General features: G+C 20.0%; 4 protein-coding genes across 4 annotated transcripts; all 4 read right to left on the bottom strand. All coding sequences in view use genetic code 6, as the record gives it.

Annotated features, from left to right (window-relative positions):
* Window positions 1-469: 469 nt before the first annotated feature.
* Window positions 470-856, bottom strand: TTHERM_000845739 (transmembrane protein, putative; the record flags this gene model as incomplete). Its single annotated transcript, XM_012795950.1, has 1 exon — window positions 470-856. One exon carries the CDS (start codon window positions 854-856, stop codon window positions 470-472), a length of 387 nt encoding a protein of 128 aa, XP_012651404.1.
* A 1,014-nt stretch (window positions 857-1,870) lies between these two features.
* TTHERM_000845734 (hypothetical protein) lies at window positions 1,871-2,459 on the bottom strand (the record flags this gene model as incomplete). Its single annotated transcript, XM_012795949.1, has 3 exons — window positions 1,871-1,922; window positions 1,980-2,369; window positions 2,422-2,459. The coding sequence occupies 3 exons, from the start codon at window positions 2,457-2,459 to the stop codon at window positions 1,871-1,873; spliced, it is 480 nt and encodes a 159-aa protein (XP_012651403.1).
* A 1,042-nt stretch (window positions 2,460-3,501) lies between these two features.
* Window positions 3,502-9,514, bottom strand: TTHERM_00845730 (transmembrane protein, putative; the record flags this gene model as incomplete). The annotated part of the gene is made up of 6 exons (XM_001009263.3): window positions 3,502-5,260; window positions 5,317-5,794; window positions 5,845-7,796; window positions 7,859-7,938; window positions 7,982-8,734; window positions 8,849-9,514. The coding sequence occupies 6 exons, from the start codon at window positions 9,512-9,514 to the stop codon at window positions 3,502-3,504; spliced, it is 5,688 nt and encodes a 1,895-aa protein (XP_001009263.3).
* Window positions 9,515-10,347: 833 nt separating this feature from the next.
* On the bottom strand, window positions 10,348-11,722 carry TTHERM_000844740 (hypothetical protein; the record flags this gene model as incomplete). The annotated part of the gene is made up of 2 exons (XM_012795948.1): window positions 10,942-11,722; window positions 10,348-10,776 (listed from the first exon to the last, which is right to left on the bottom strand). Exons 1-2 carry the CDS (start codon window positions 11,278-11,280, stop codon window positions 10,348-10,350), a joined length of 768 nt encoding a protein of 255 aa, XP_012651402.1. The 5' UTR covers window positions 11,281-11,722.

The following is an 11,722-nucleotide window of genomic DNA, read 5'->3' as shown; positions in this document are numbered from 1 at the left end:
AAGCAATAGCTATAGAGTAATAAGTTGATTGTTGACAACGAAATTTTTGTTATATCAATCTGTTATTTTAATGGATTTGATAAATTATAGTATTAAAAAGTCTGTCTTATTTAACTTCCTGGTAAACTATTCATTAAAACTAATAATTTTTTTGTGGCTGAACTATACATAACATTAGCTACCATATTTCCAATAAAAAATGAATTAACTACTGGTGGCATATCAATGTTTTAAGATTGAATTAGTAACATAAAATTATCTTCTCTTAAGATAGAGTATATGCCATCTACTAAATAAATGTTTTAAATTGGTTTAAAAGGTTAATAAAATATTTTTTCTTAAAAACCATAATCTAAGAATCTAATATTTGTATTACTAAATATCAATATTTATCCTTCCTTTGCTATAATATTTACATTATTATCTTCTAATAAATATGAGGAAAAATTGTTTTATTAGTCTACTGTTATCAAATATTATGATTAATCATCATTGGAAGTATATTTTAAAACAATTCCTAAACTATCTTAATTAACCAACATAATAGAATTAGTGTTGTAGATATGAATTAAAACATTAAAATTATCAATGTTAGTTTCAACTATTTGATTACTTAAAATTACATAAAGTATTCTTTCAAATAACAAAAAGTTTTGAATTTTGCTATCAAATCTTAAGTTAAAAGTCTTATCAATTTTTGATAATTAGTAAATTTAAAGGTTTTATTCAAAAATTAAAATAATCTTCTGATTTGTTATTTTATCAAAAATAATTTTTTAAACTTTTCCATAAGTGAGCTAGATGTTATTATTAAAAGCAAAAGGTTGGTAGATATAAGTTTATGTGCCTAGTTCATCTAAGCTTATTACTTGTATGTCGTTTCCTACTGAGAGTAGTATTGAATTTTAAAAAAATTACATTTAAGTTATCAATGAGCTAAATGGTAAACTAAATTTAATTTGACTAAATGAACTATCATAAACAATTACTTCCTAATTATTTTAAATAATAATGCTCTATTCTCTAATGAAATATTATGTATCACTGCTAAATTCAATTTATAGTTACAAATCATTGCTGATCCAAACCTAAATATCTTTTTATAAATGAAAATAAAAATTAGTTTTATTTAAAATATAGAATAAAGCAATAAAAATAACTAGCTTTAAATAAATTAAATATATTTTACAATTATTTGAGATTAAATAAATGGCATTTTAAATCTCATTTTACTGAATTAATTAATTGCTATAATTTATTTGTTAAATAACCTATTTAAATAGTATAAAGTTTATTATAGAAATTAAATGATTTTAAAAATTTACCGATCCAAGTTAATATTATATCTAATTATCTTTATCTAACTTTTAAGATAATTTATAAACTTTTAAAATTGTATTGTCTTTAGAAATTGTTGTAATCATACTTTATGGGTGAAAGTTAATTAGTTTAAATTTTTCCTCATTTGGTAATGTTGTTTGATAAAAACTTGTAAATTAGCTGTTAGTAAAGTAAAAAATGTTTGAGTTTTGTGAAAATATCAGAAGTATGCCTTCATTTTAAAAATATTAAAAATTATTCATATCATTAATAAGAAGCTATTAAATTTAAAGAGATTTAAGCACTAAGATATTACAATAGGATTTACTTTTTAAAAAAACATAATTTTACTCTAGTATTAATTATTAATATACGTCAGTAAATTAATAGACTTGCTTTGAATTAAAATTAACCATATCTAATTATATTATTTATACATTAGAATAATAATTTTGAGTTTCGATGTATTATCCGATTAACAAAAATAATTAATTTTTTATCAATTTAATTTGCTGTACAGGTTAGCTGAAATTAGCAGTATAAATGCTCTTCATGTTTTAGAAATCATAAATGACTATCTATTAATACTTAATTCCTATTACCTATTTTTTAAAAGTATTAAAATAATTATGTATTAATTGATTAGATAAATTCATTACCAATGATTTAGAAAAAACTGATATAATTTGAATTTCTATAAGATCACCATATGAATCTTATTTTTAGGAAGAATAATTAAAATTTGTAGCTAAAAATTGCGATTATTCTTCTTCATTATCATTTATTTAAATTTTATTTTAGAAGTAGAAATAGCCATCAAGAGAGCATCTTTTATCAAGCAAGTCAAATTTACCATAGAAATCCGAGCAATATACATCCAAACAAGTTTTACCATCTGGAGATATTTGATATCCTTACATACATTTAGAACATTGATTTGTTTAATTACATGAAATGCATTTAGAGTCTGAACATTAAACGCATTTTTAACTATTATCATCCATAAAATAGCCATTTTAGCAGGATATTTAGCAAGATAAATCTAGATCCTAATTTAAATAAGATTTTTAAATTTTCTACTATTTATAAGATATAATTTACTAGATATGTTCCTTTAGAGCATGCTAAACATGAAACATTATCTTTGCAATATTAACAATAAGTTAAACAAAAAGTGCATTATTAGGTAGAAGATTCAAAAAAGTGCTATCCTGCCTAGCATTCTATAAAACTTGATTGTGCAATTATTAATTTAAAAAAAAGAATTGAAGATGCAAGTATCAATTTTAGTTATTTTTAAGATCTTTTGATTTTCATTTTCAAAACAACTTTATAGACCTTTATATTAAATCAATTATGTAGTTTCAGTATATAAACTATTCTTATTGAAAAAATATTAATTCAAATATTAAATTTTTCTGTTTGTAAAACTCTTTATTTCTTTCTAATAAGATCCTTAATTAATTAAACTAAAAAATTAAAAAATTAGTATTTAGAAATATTTCTTCAATATTTGCTATCCTAAGATTAAATATAATTGTGTTAATAGATAGATCAATATAAAATTATAATTTTAATTGAGGTAGCATGATTTAAAATTTTATTTATATAAGATTATTTAAGATTTTTTTCTTGAAATCTTTAAAATATCATAAAACAATAATATACAACAAAAACGTTTTGGATATTATTATTTAATATTTTTAATGTATTCTAAATTTAATATTTATCAAAATTAGTAAAGTAATATAATTTAAAAAACTAAAAAATTAATAAACAATATTCAAATAAATTAATATGAATAATCATAGATCTTAAAAAATTGCTCACTAAAAAATAAAAATAAATTACAAATGAAGAATTTTAAAAAAAGATTTTTTATTTTTGAAAAAATTATGCCAAAAATTTAGAAAAAAAAAAAATTCATTAGTAATATAAAAATTATTTGAAATGCAGGAACAGCTATATTTAATAATTTAAATAAAAATTTATAATTTTAATTAAAAAATAATATTATGATTAATAAAAAAAATTTGTATTTATAATAAATTTAATTTTAGTAGAGAAATTTATAAATTACTTTCATATTAATATATTTATTTTTCATTAAATTTTAATTTTTATACTTCTTAATTTTAAAAAGTATAAAATGATGTCGAATCTTTTTTTCTATCTTTGATTTCATTTTATCATAATAGCTCTTGACAATAATTTATCTTAATCTTATTAAAATTAACTGAAATTATTGAAATTGTAGGTTACTGTATTCATTTCAAATTGAGTTTCTAACTAGGTGTTCTATAGTTTCTAGGTTTGCAAGTTCAGTTATTAAAGAGGAAATGAATTTCTAAAATTTAGTTTAGATTTATTTTTGTAAATGATTTTCCATAAATTGCTTATTCGGGATAGTGATGATTGTTTTTTATTAATATCAAATTTAATGACTTTAATTTTGTATAAAAGATGTAAAAACTTCTTTATATTTTTACTTTAAGTTTTAAAAATAAGGTTTATAGCAGAATTATAATATTAAAATATTATTCTTACCAAACAGTAAAGATTAATAAAAAATAATATCACTATTATTACAAGTATACTATAGATATCAGATTCTAAAGCATAGATTATTGTTTACAATAACAAAGAAATAACAATAACAACTTAAAGCAAAATTTCTAAATTTTGAAGTGACTTTTATTTGTATGGATTCTATTAAATTGTTCCAATTAGGTAGATAAAACAAATCAATGATATTATTTATCTTTAAATAATATTCTCAATATCTAAATTTAGAATAATCATTATTATTAATTTTTGAAACATTTTAAGTATTTCCCAATAATAAAATTTATCTTTATAGCCCTGCAAAATAAAATAATATGATAAGAAAAATTAAACTCTATCTTTTTAATTCGAAATAATTGCAGATCTAATTTTATATAAAAATATCAATGGTATTCCTAAACACCAAACTAAAGTAAGCGGATATATGATTCCTAATGAAAGAATTATATGTTCACTTGTCCAACACTATTAGGTAAGATCATTAAGCATATAGACTTTGGTTCCTATACTTTTACATATGCAAAGAGAGACAAGCAATTTAACAATTGAAGGCTAATAAAAGAAATATAGGAATATAAAATATATCTTCTTTTTATAAAAAATTCTTGACCGTTTATCCAACAGAATTCTGTAGAAAAGTACTATTGATGTTATAATAAAAATTTAGGTAATTTGCATTATAAGCCTGTTAAACCATAGCTCAGAAATTATCCAATCTTTGTAAATACAATCTAAATTTGTATAGGTTACTTACGCAGGATCCCCAGCTATTTTAAAAGTAGTTCCAATCACGTTAGGAATTTAATTATATACATCAATTGATGATGATAGTATTTATAAGTAATTAAAAAGTATCTTTAGTGTAATTCCTGTATCTGAGCCTATATATTTTGACCTGCTTAAAAATACTATACGCAATTTTCGTAAGTAATCTATTTTGATTATTAGTATATTCGTATTTATTTACTTATTTACGCTTCTTACAATATATAAAGCGTATAAAAATATTAGCAAAGTAAAATAAATATATAAATCTACTACTTTTTAACATTCAACACATTATTTACCTTTTTAAGCATAGCTATTTTACCATATTTTTCCTTTAAAATCACAAGTATTGCATAATGGACCTATATATCCTTTGATACAGCCATTTATTTAATTATAAGATGTTTCACTACATCCTATCGTATTGCAAGAATAAATAATATCCGTTTAATTTGACTCTCTCCAATAATTGTCTTACAAAATTATCCTGTTAGAATAACATAATTTTGCTTTATTTGAAGGACATCTTTAGCACTAAACAGGATTATTATTTTACCCTTCATATGGATTAACTAGAGAATAAGTGCCTGATATACATTAATCGCAGCTTTTATTTTTTTAAAATTATTAGTAACTAATAAATAAATTGATAAATAAAATTACGAAATATATCCTTGCTTTGGATATAAAATTTCTCCGATTTGACATTTTCTAAAATTGAGGATGACATCTAAAGTAAGCTACATAGCAAAAAATTCTGAATATAAAACCAGTTTGAAATCAGTTTTCTAATAATTTCCTGCTGTTATATTTAGTTAAAATAAATTGAATTTCTTTATATATTCTAACTACTATCCTAAAATTATATTTAAGCCTTTTATATCAGTAGAATTTGCTATTGATATTTAATAATTTTGTATCTCTTATTTTATGCTTAGAGAAAACTAATTAGGCGATTCTGCAATGTTAAAATTTAATATTTTATTCTCTTCATCAAAATATTGCACAAATATAGGTTATTTTGTATAATTGCCACTTTGAAAGTTTTGAATTACTATTTTGCTGTAAATCTATTTTGTTTTTAGATCGATTTTTAATAGCTTTCTAGGATACGAACCTAAATTATCACCATAGAACCTTCCTATTATAAAGATAATTTAATAAAAAGTAAAAAAATATAAATAATTTCACCTTTGTTTCCATAAATTTAGCTAGCTCTATCAATATCTATTGTATTCATTTTGTTGTAATAAACTCCACCACCCACATAGGCAATATTATTTATAATATTAGAATTTCTTATTATAACATAAGTATTATCGGAATAGATAGCTCCTCCTCTTTCCTTTTTAGATATATTATTCTAAAAGATGCATTTATTTATATTAATATTAGAGTTAGAAGCATAAATCCCTCCTCCTGAATTTTATTGAGCCTAATTTAGCATAAACTTTGTGTTATTTATTATAGATTTCTAAATTTAGGATAAATATATTGCTCCTCCGTTACCGAAGCAAATATTTTATGTAAATAGGGAATCCTAAACTAAGAAATTGATGCAGTTTTAAATATTAATAATACTGTGATCATCAAAACTTGGAGAAGAAGAAATATCAAGTTAAATATTATTATTTAATTTAAATGTACAATTTTGTATTGTTATTTAATTAACTGATTTAGTTAAGAGAACTGCTGATTTTTGATATGAAAAAATATTTAAATATTAAGTATTAAATATTTAAATAACTTAACTTTCAGTACTGTAAATAGTTGTAGAATAATTTTTCAATTAAATATTAATAAATTAGGAATTATTCATCTAAAATAATGATTAGGAATTAATATTAATAATATTACTAGAGAACGTTAAATTTTTAGCCTTTAACTGAAGTATATTTGATTATTGGTTATTTAAATTGATAGCTGGTTCATTTATATTTGATATTGAGTTAGTTATTATTATCTTATTTGCTTAGAGATTATTGCTATTTTAGACTGTGTTTTTTCCAACCTAATATTAAACTAGACTAAGCATTCCGATATTGTTGCAGAAAGAAATTTCTAAATTTGAAAGTACAAAATTGTTTATTCCACCAATACTCAACAAATATTTTTAAAATTAATTAAATAATGAAGATTCTAAATTTTTTTATTCAATTAAATGTTCATTTACATTTATAAAGGTTAATTTTGTTAAAAAGAGTTGATCTACTAATTATATTTGCATAAAGTGTGAACTATTCATTTTTTAAACTGTCATATTTGTTATTCTTACAGTTTATCCATCTGTTATCAGAATTACAGGTATCTATTATTGTATTTCATTGAAAACACAATTAGTTATTTGCATAGAATACAAAAATTAAAAGTTTATCATCATGCCTTTGAAATTTATAAAGCCCAAATTCTATTAGTTATTAAAAGTTATCTTGCTAAATAAAACTTGTTAAACTTACTAAAAATTAAACAGGTATGGATTTATTTAATTTTATTGGTTACTATTAGCATTTAATTCATTATTTATAACTTAAATCTGATTAGAAAAAACATTAACAGACTAATTGGCAAACATAAATCCTTGTAAGAATTTATTTTGTGTAATAATTATATTCTCCATTTTAAGATTAGTTAAATTGTTAACTTGAATTATATTTTGGGTAAAATTACATTTACTGATTGTAAGATTTCTTATCAATAAATTTTTGATTCCATCAAATGAAAGAAAAGAAGACTATGACTATAAAGTGATATTTTTAAATTCCATGTTATTTATGATAATATTGCTAATATTTTAAAAGAAGAATTAAGTATTGATTATTTGATCTCTAAATGTAATCTCATTCATTATAAGAGAATCGTAAGAATTCATGTAAATAGTACCACCTTACATGCTAAATTAGATAGTCATATTAGAAAATTAAAGCTTTTATAGTTATTTAAACTAATTAAAATTAAGCTAATTATTATCAGTTAAGTTAAAATTGAGAATCATGCTTCCTATTTTTAAATTCTTAAATTACTCAGATATGAATTAAGTTGATGAAATTTATAATTAATATTTTTCATTGATATTTATGCCTTTTTCTGAATATACTTCTACAATATCTGAGTTGCTGTAAAAATTAATAGCAGGGAATTGATTACTAAATATTTAATAAAAATATTTAAAATTATTTTTCGACTAACAATCAAGATAATTAATTACATAGTTGTTGGAGGTTAATAATATATCTGATATCTAAGAATTTCTAGATTTTATGTAATTTAAGACTATTAAATTATGTGCTTTAAAAAAAATTAATAAAAATTTTTTTAAATAAAAAATTACCTTGTAGTTATCAATAAAGTTTGATATTTTCACTTAAACTATATTTTAATCTTAAAATTCAACCATTTAATGCATAAATTGTTTAGATTGATAATTAATTTTAGCTTAAAATAAATTATAATCTGATATTCCATATAAGGATATTTAAATAATATTATTTTAGATGTTTATTGTATATTTGTAAATAGAAGGATTATAAATTTTTGCAAGTGATTTGATTTTTTATTTAAAATTATTATTGATTTCATATAAATCTAATTAACTTTAGAGTTTTACTATAAATATATTATAATCAAGGAGGTATATGTCATTAATGTTTATTTGAGAGCTAACTAGATATTTAATACTTTAAACAAAAGTGATATCAGAATTATAAATAAAAGCAGCAAAGGGGCATATGAAATAAAAATAGTCTTTTTCTACTTTTATTTAAGTATTACTAGAGCATGGCAAAGCTAGCTACTTAATTTAAATATTTTAAGAAACTTAATCTAAATTTTAAGTTTCTTTAATTTTCCAAAACTGAATAAATAAATTATCTGTCATAGTCATAATATAAATGCTATTTACCTAATTAAAATTTTATTAATTAAATATTTGCTTGATTTAGATTAAAAAATTTTATTTAAAATTATAGTAAATGTATTTATCATCGTTTTAACTAAATTAAAATATCTAGAGGATTGTTAAATCATATGAAGAAGTTTTTGAAACTATTACAAAATTCTTTATTTTTAAATCTACTATCTGTCCCTAATTATTATAATAATTTTTATTGAATTTTACTTTAATTTCTAAAAAATTTAAAAAATAAAAATATTTTAAAAGGTATTTTGATTTTCTTAATTAAAATAAAAAATGTTATACTTCATTAAGAGTTAGAGGTACATTTTGCAATAGGATTGTATCATATACAAAAAATTAATATAGAGTATTATTTAGCACAGATATACCAATAAACCTTTCATTTACTATGGTTAATTAACTTATTACTTGCTAATCTTTCTTTAATTGGATAAATTATTACTATTGAGAGCAGAAAAAATAAACTTGTTAATTTATATTACTATAAACTAGTATTTCATATTTGTTAGATATATAAACATTTTAAACTCCAGAAAGATAAATAAATTCGATAATCTTCAAAGGTGAGAATTAAAGAATATAATAATCTGTCTTTCTAAAACATACTATTATGTTTTCTTTGCTAAAACTAATAATCTAATATTATTGTAAATTAATTTGATCGACATTTTAGTTAAAAATTATATTATCTTTAAGTTACTATGATATGCTATCATATATAGTTATATAATTGATATCATTATTTATTGTAACTATATTATCTTTTTATAATCCAAAAGTTGCTGATTAATTTTCAGTAGCAAGCTGGATACTTTAAGGATTATAATAAAAATAATTTATGTCAAGTTAGTAAACATTAATACCGTTTGTAACTATTAAAGTACTCAAATGATAATTATAATTAAATAAAAGTGAATAATTTTACAAATTTGAATCAATTTGTATCATAAAACTACTAAATTATGTTTATCCTATATAAGATAAAATGTATGTCTGAATATCATTAATATCACAAATAATTAATATTCCTAATTCACTATCTATAAATATTTTCTTATAAGATATATCAATGCTTAAAGGAATTACTTACAGAGAGGTGTTAAATAATTTGAATAAGATAATTGCTGTAGCTTGTTTAAAAATTTAAATCTATTATAAAAAAAATATTAATATAAATGTGTTTTTATTATAAATACTAATTAAAATTACCTTATTTATTGAGTCATTCCCTATAAAGACAAAATCATTCTAAATAGGAATTTTCTAAATTTATTATAAGGTATCGATTTATAAAACTATCAAGAAGTTTTAAAACTACATATAAATTAACTTATTTTACTGATCAGCATATATATTTTTGTATTAACTATCAACAGGGAAAGAATTTATTTGAATAATCTTCTTTTTTTATATGTTAATTTATATTTAAATAACTTGTGAATTCAAAAATAAAATTAATTATTAATTATTTTAAATTAAATTAATAACTTTAAAATCTTTCTACATTACTTAAAAACCTTTCGTATTAAATACTGTAAACTTGTCTGAAGAAATAGAAATAAAATAGGAATCTTAATTTTCTTTCCAGAGAAAAGAAATATAATACTCCTTTAATCTATTTATAGTTTCTTATAAAACATTCAAATTTTAATCAAATATTATTTATTTATTTTAATCATCATGAACTAAAATAAAAACTATATCATCTGCTCTTAATACTTAGTAATAGGTAGGTGAGGATATTTTAATGACTTTACCACTTTAAACATCTATTATGATAATCACTCCATTTTATTATATTTAAACTTAAGCATATATATAAGTATCTTCAATATAATTTGTGAAATTAAGTTATTAAATTTTTTGCTTTATCTATAAAAAAAATAATAATTAAAATATATTTTTAATTTTAACAAATGATTACTTTGAAATACTTTTTTAGACCCATCTTTATAATATTAGATTTCTATAATATCTCCATTAGGTGATCCTAATAGTTACTATGTTTCGCTACAATATACATAATCATTATCGTAAACAAAAAATGTGTTTGAAATAATTGGATTTGATACTTTTAAAACTAATAATTAATTGTAAGGTTTTTATAGAAACATAATGTAATTCTAAAAATACATTAAGGTATTTATGTTACCATTTATTTAAAATTAAGTATTTGCATGTCCATCTAATAAAGCAGCACTATACTTATCCTATATTTTATAATAATTTTATTTTTATTTAAAATAGTAGTTATATTTATGCAGAAAATATTTTGTATGGATTGAATTTTATTCAAAATATTAAAATAAAAATCCTATAAATTTTTAAAGTATTAATATCAAATGGAATGGATGTAAATTTTTATTAATAATTACATTTTTAAACCTTATAAGCAAAAGAGAATTAGAATTGCTAACTGGCTCAACTTGACTGATATTATCTGAAAAAGACATAGATGTATAAGAAAAGAAAGGATAAGACATATCCATATAATTTAAAGTTTATCCATTTATTTTTATTATAAAATTAGAAACTGCATAATCATAATAATACTCTTTTAAATCTAATGGATTGTAATCAACATATTTATTTAGATTTATTTTTTTTATAGGTTGTTTTGCCACTTAAAGTATTTAAAGAAATGAGATACAAAGAACTCTAATATTTTTAAATATATCAAATTTATTTATGCTAATTAATTATGTATCTATCATATTATTGCTATCAATTTACAATATATAAAGATTTCTTATTGTATTTATTACTATAGTATTTGAGTCTATTATTTAAATCGTTTAAAAGTAAGTTTCTGTTTGATATTAGACTTAGCAATTGTATTAAAATACTACAAAATAGAGTTAACCAATATATATAATTAAATTACTTTAGATTAAAACTTAATTGAAACAAGTAAATTAATAATCAGGATTATCAGGAAATTATAGTGTACATACTTATGTTTTGTCAGAAGTAATTTAAGTAAACTGTAATAATTAACAATTAGATGGGTCTGATTAATCTAACACATAAAGATTGTCATTTTCATGTAAAATGTTGATAATATGTGTAAATTTTATTTATTTCTTTTAAAATGTATTTAAATTAAGCTAATATAATTATTAATCATCTGAAATGAACAGGTTTTAAAGTATTATC

The sequence above is a fragment of the Tetrahymena thermophila genome (genome assembly GCF_000189635.1).
Source record: "Tetrahymena thermophila SB210 genomic scaffold scf_8254783, whole genome shotgun sequence".
Taxonomy (NCBI): Eukaryota; Ciliophora; class Oligohymenophorea; order Hymenostomatida; family Tetrahymenidae; genus Tetrahymena; species Tetrahymena thermophila.
The sequence above is the reverse complement of the archived record's forward strand: the minus strand, read 5'-3'. Positions and strand labels throughout refer to the sequence as shown.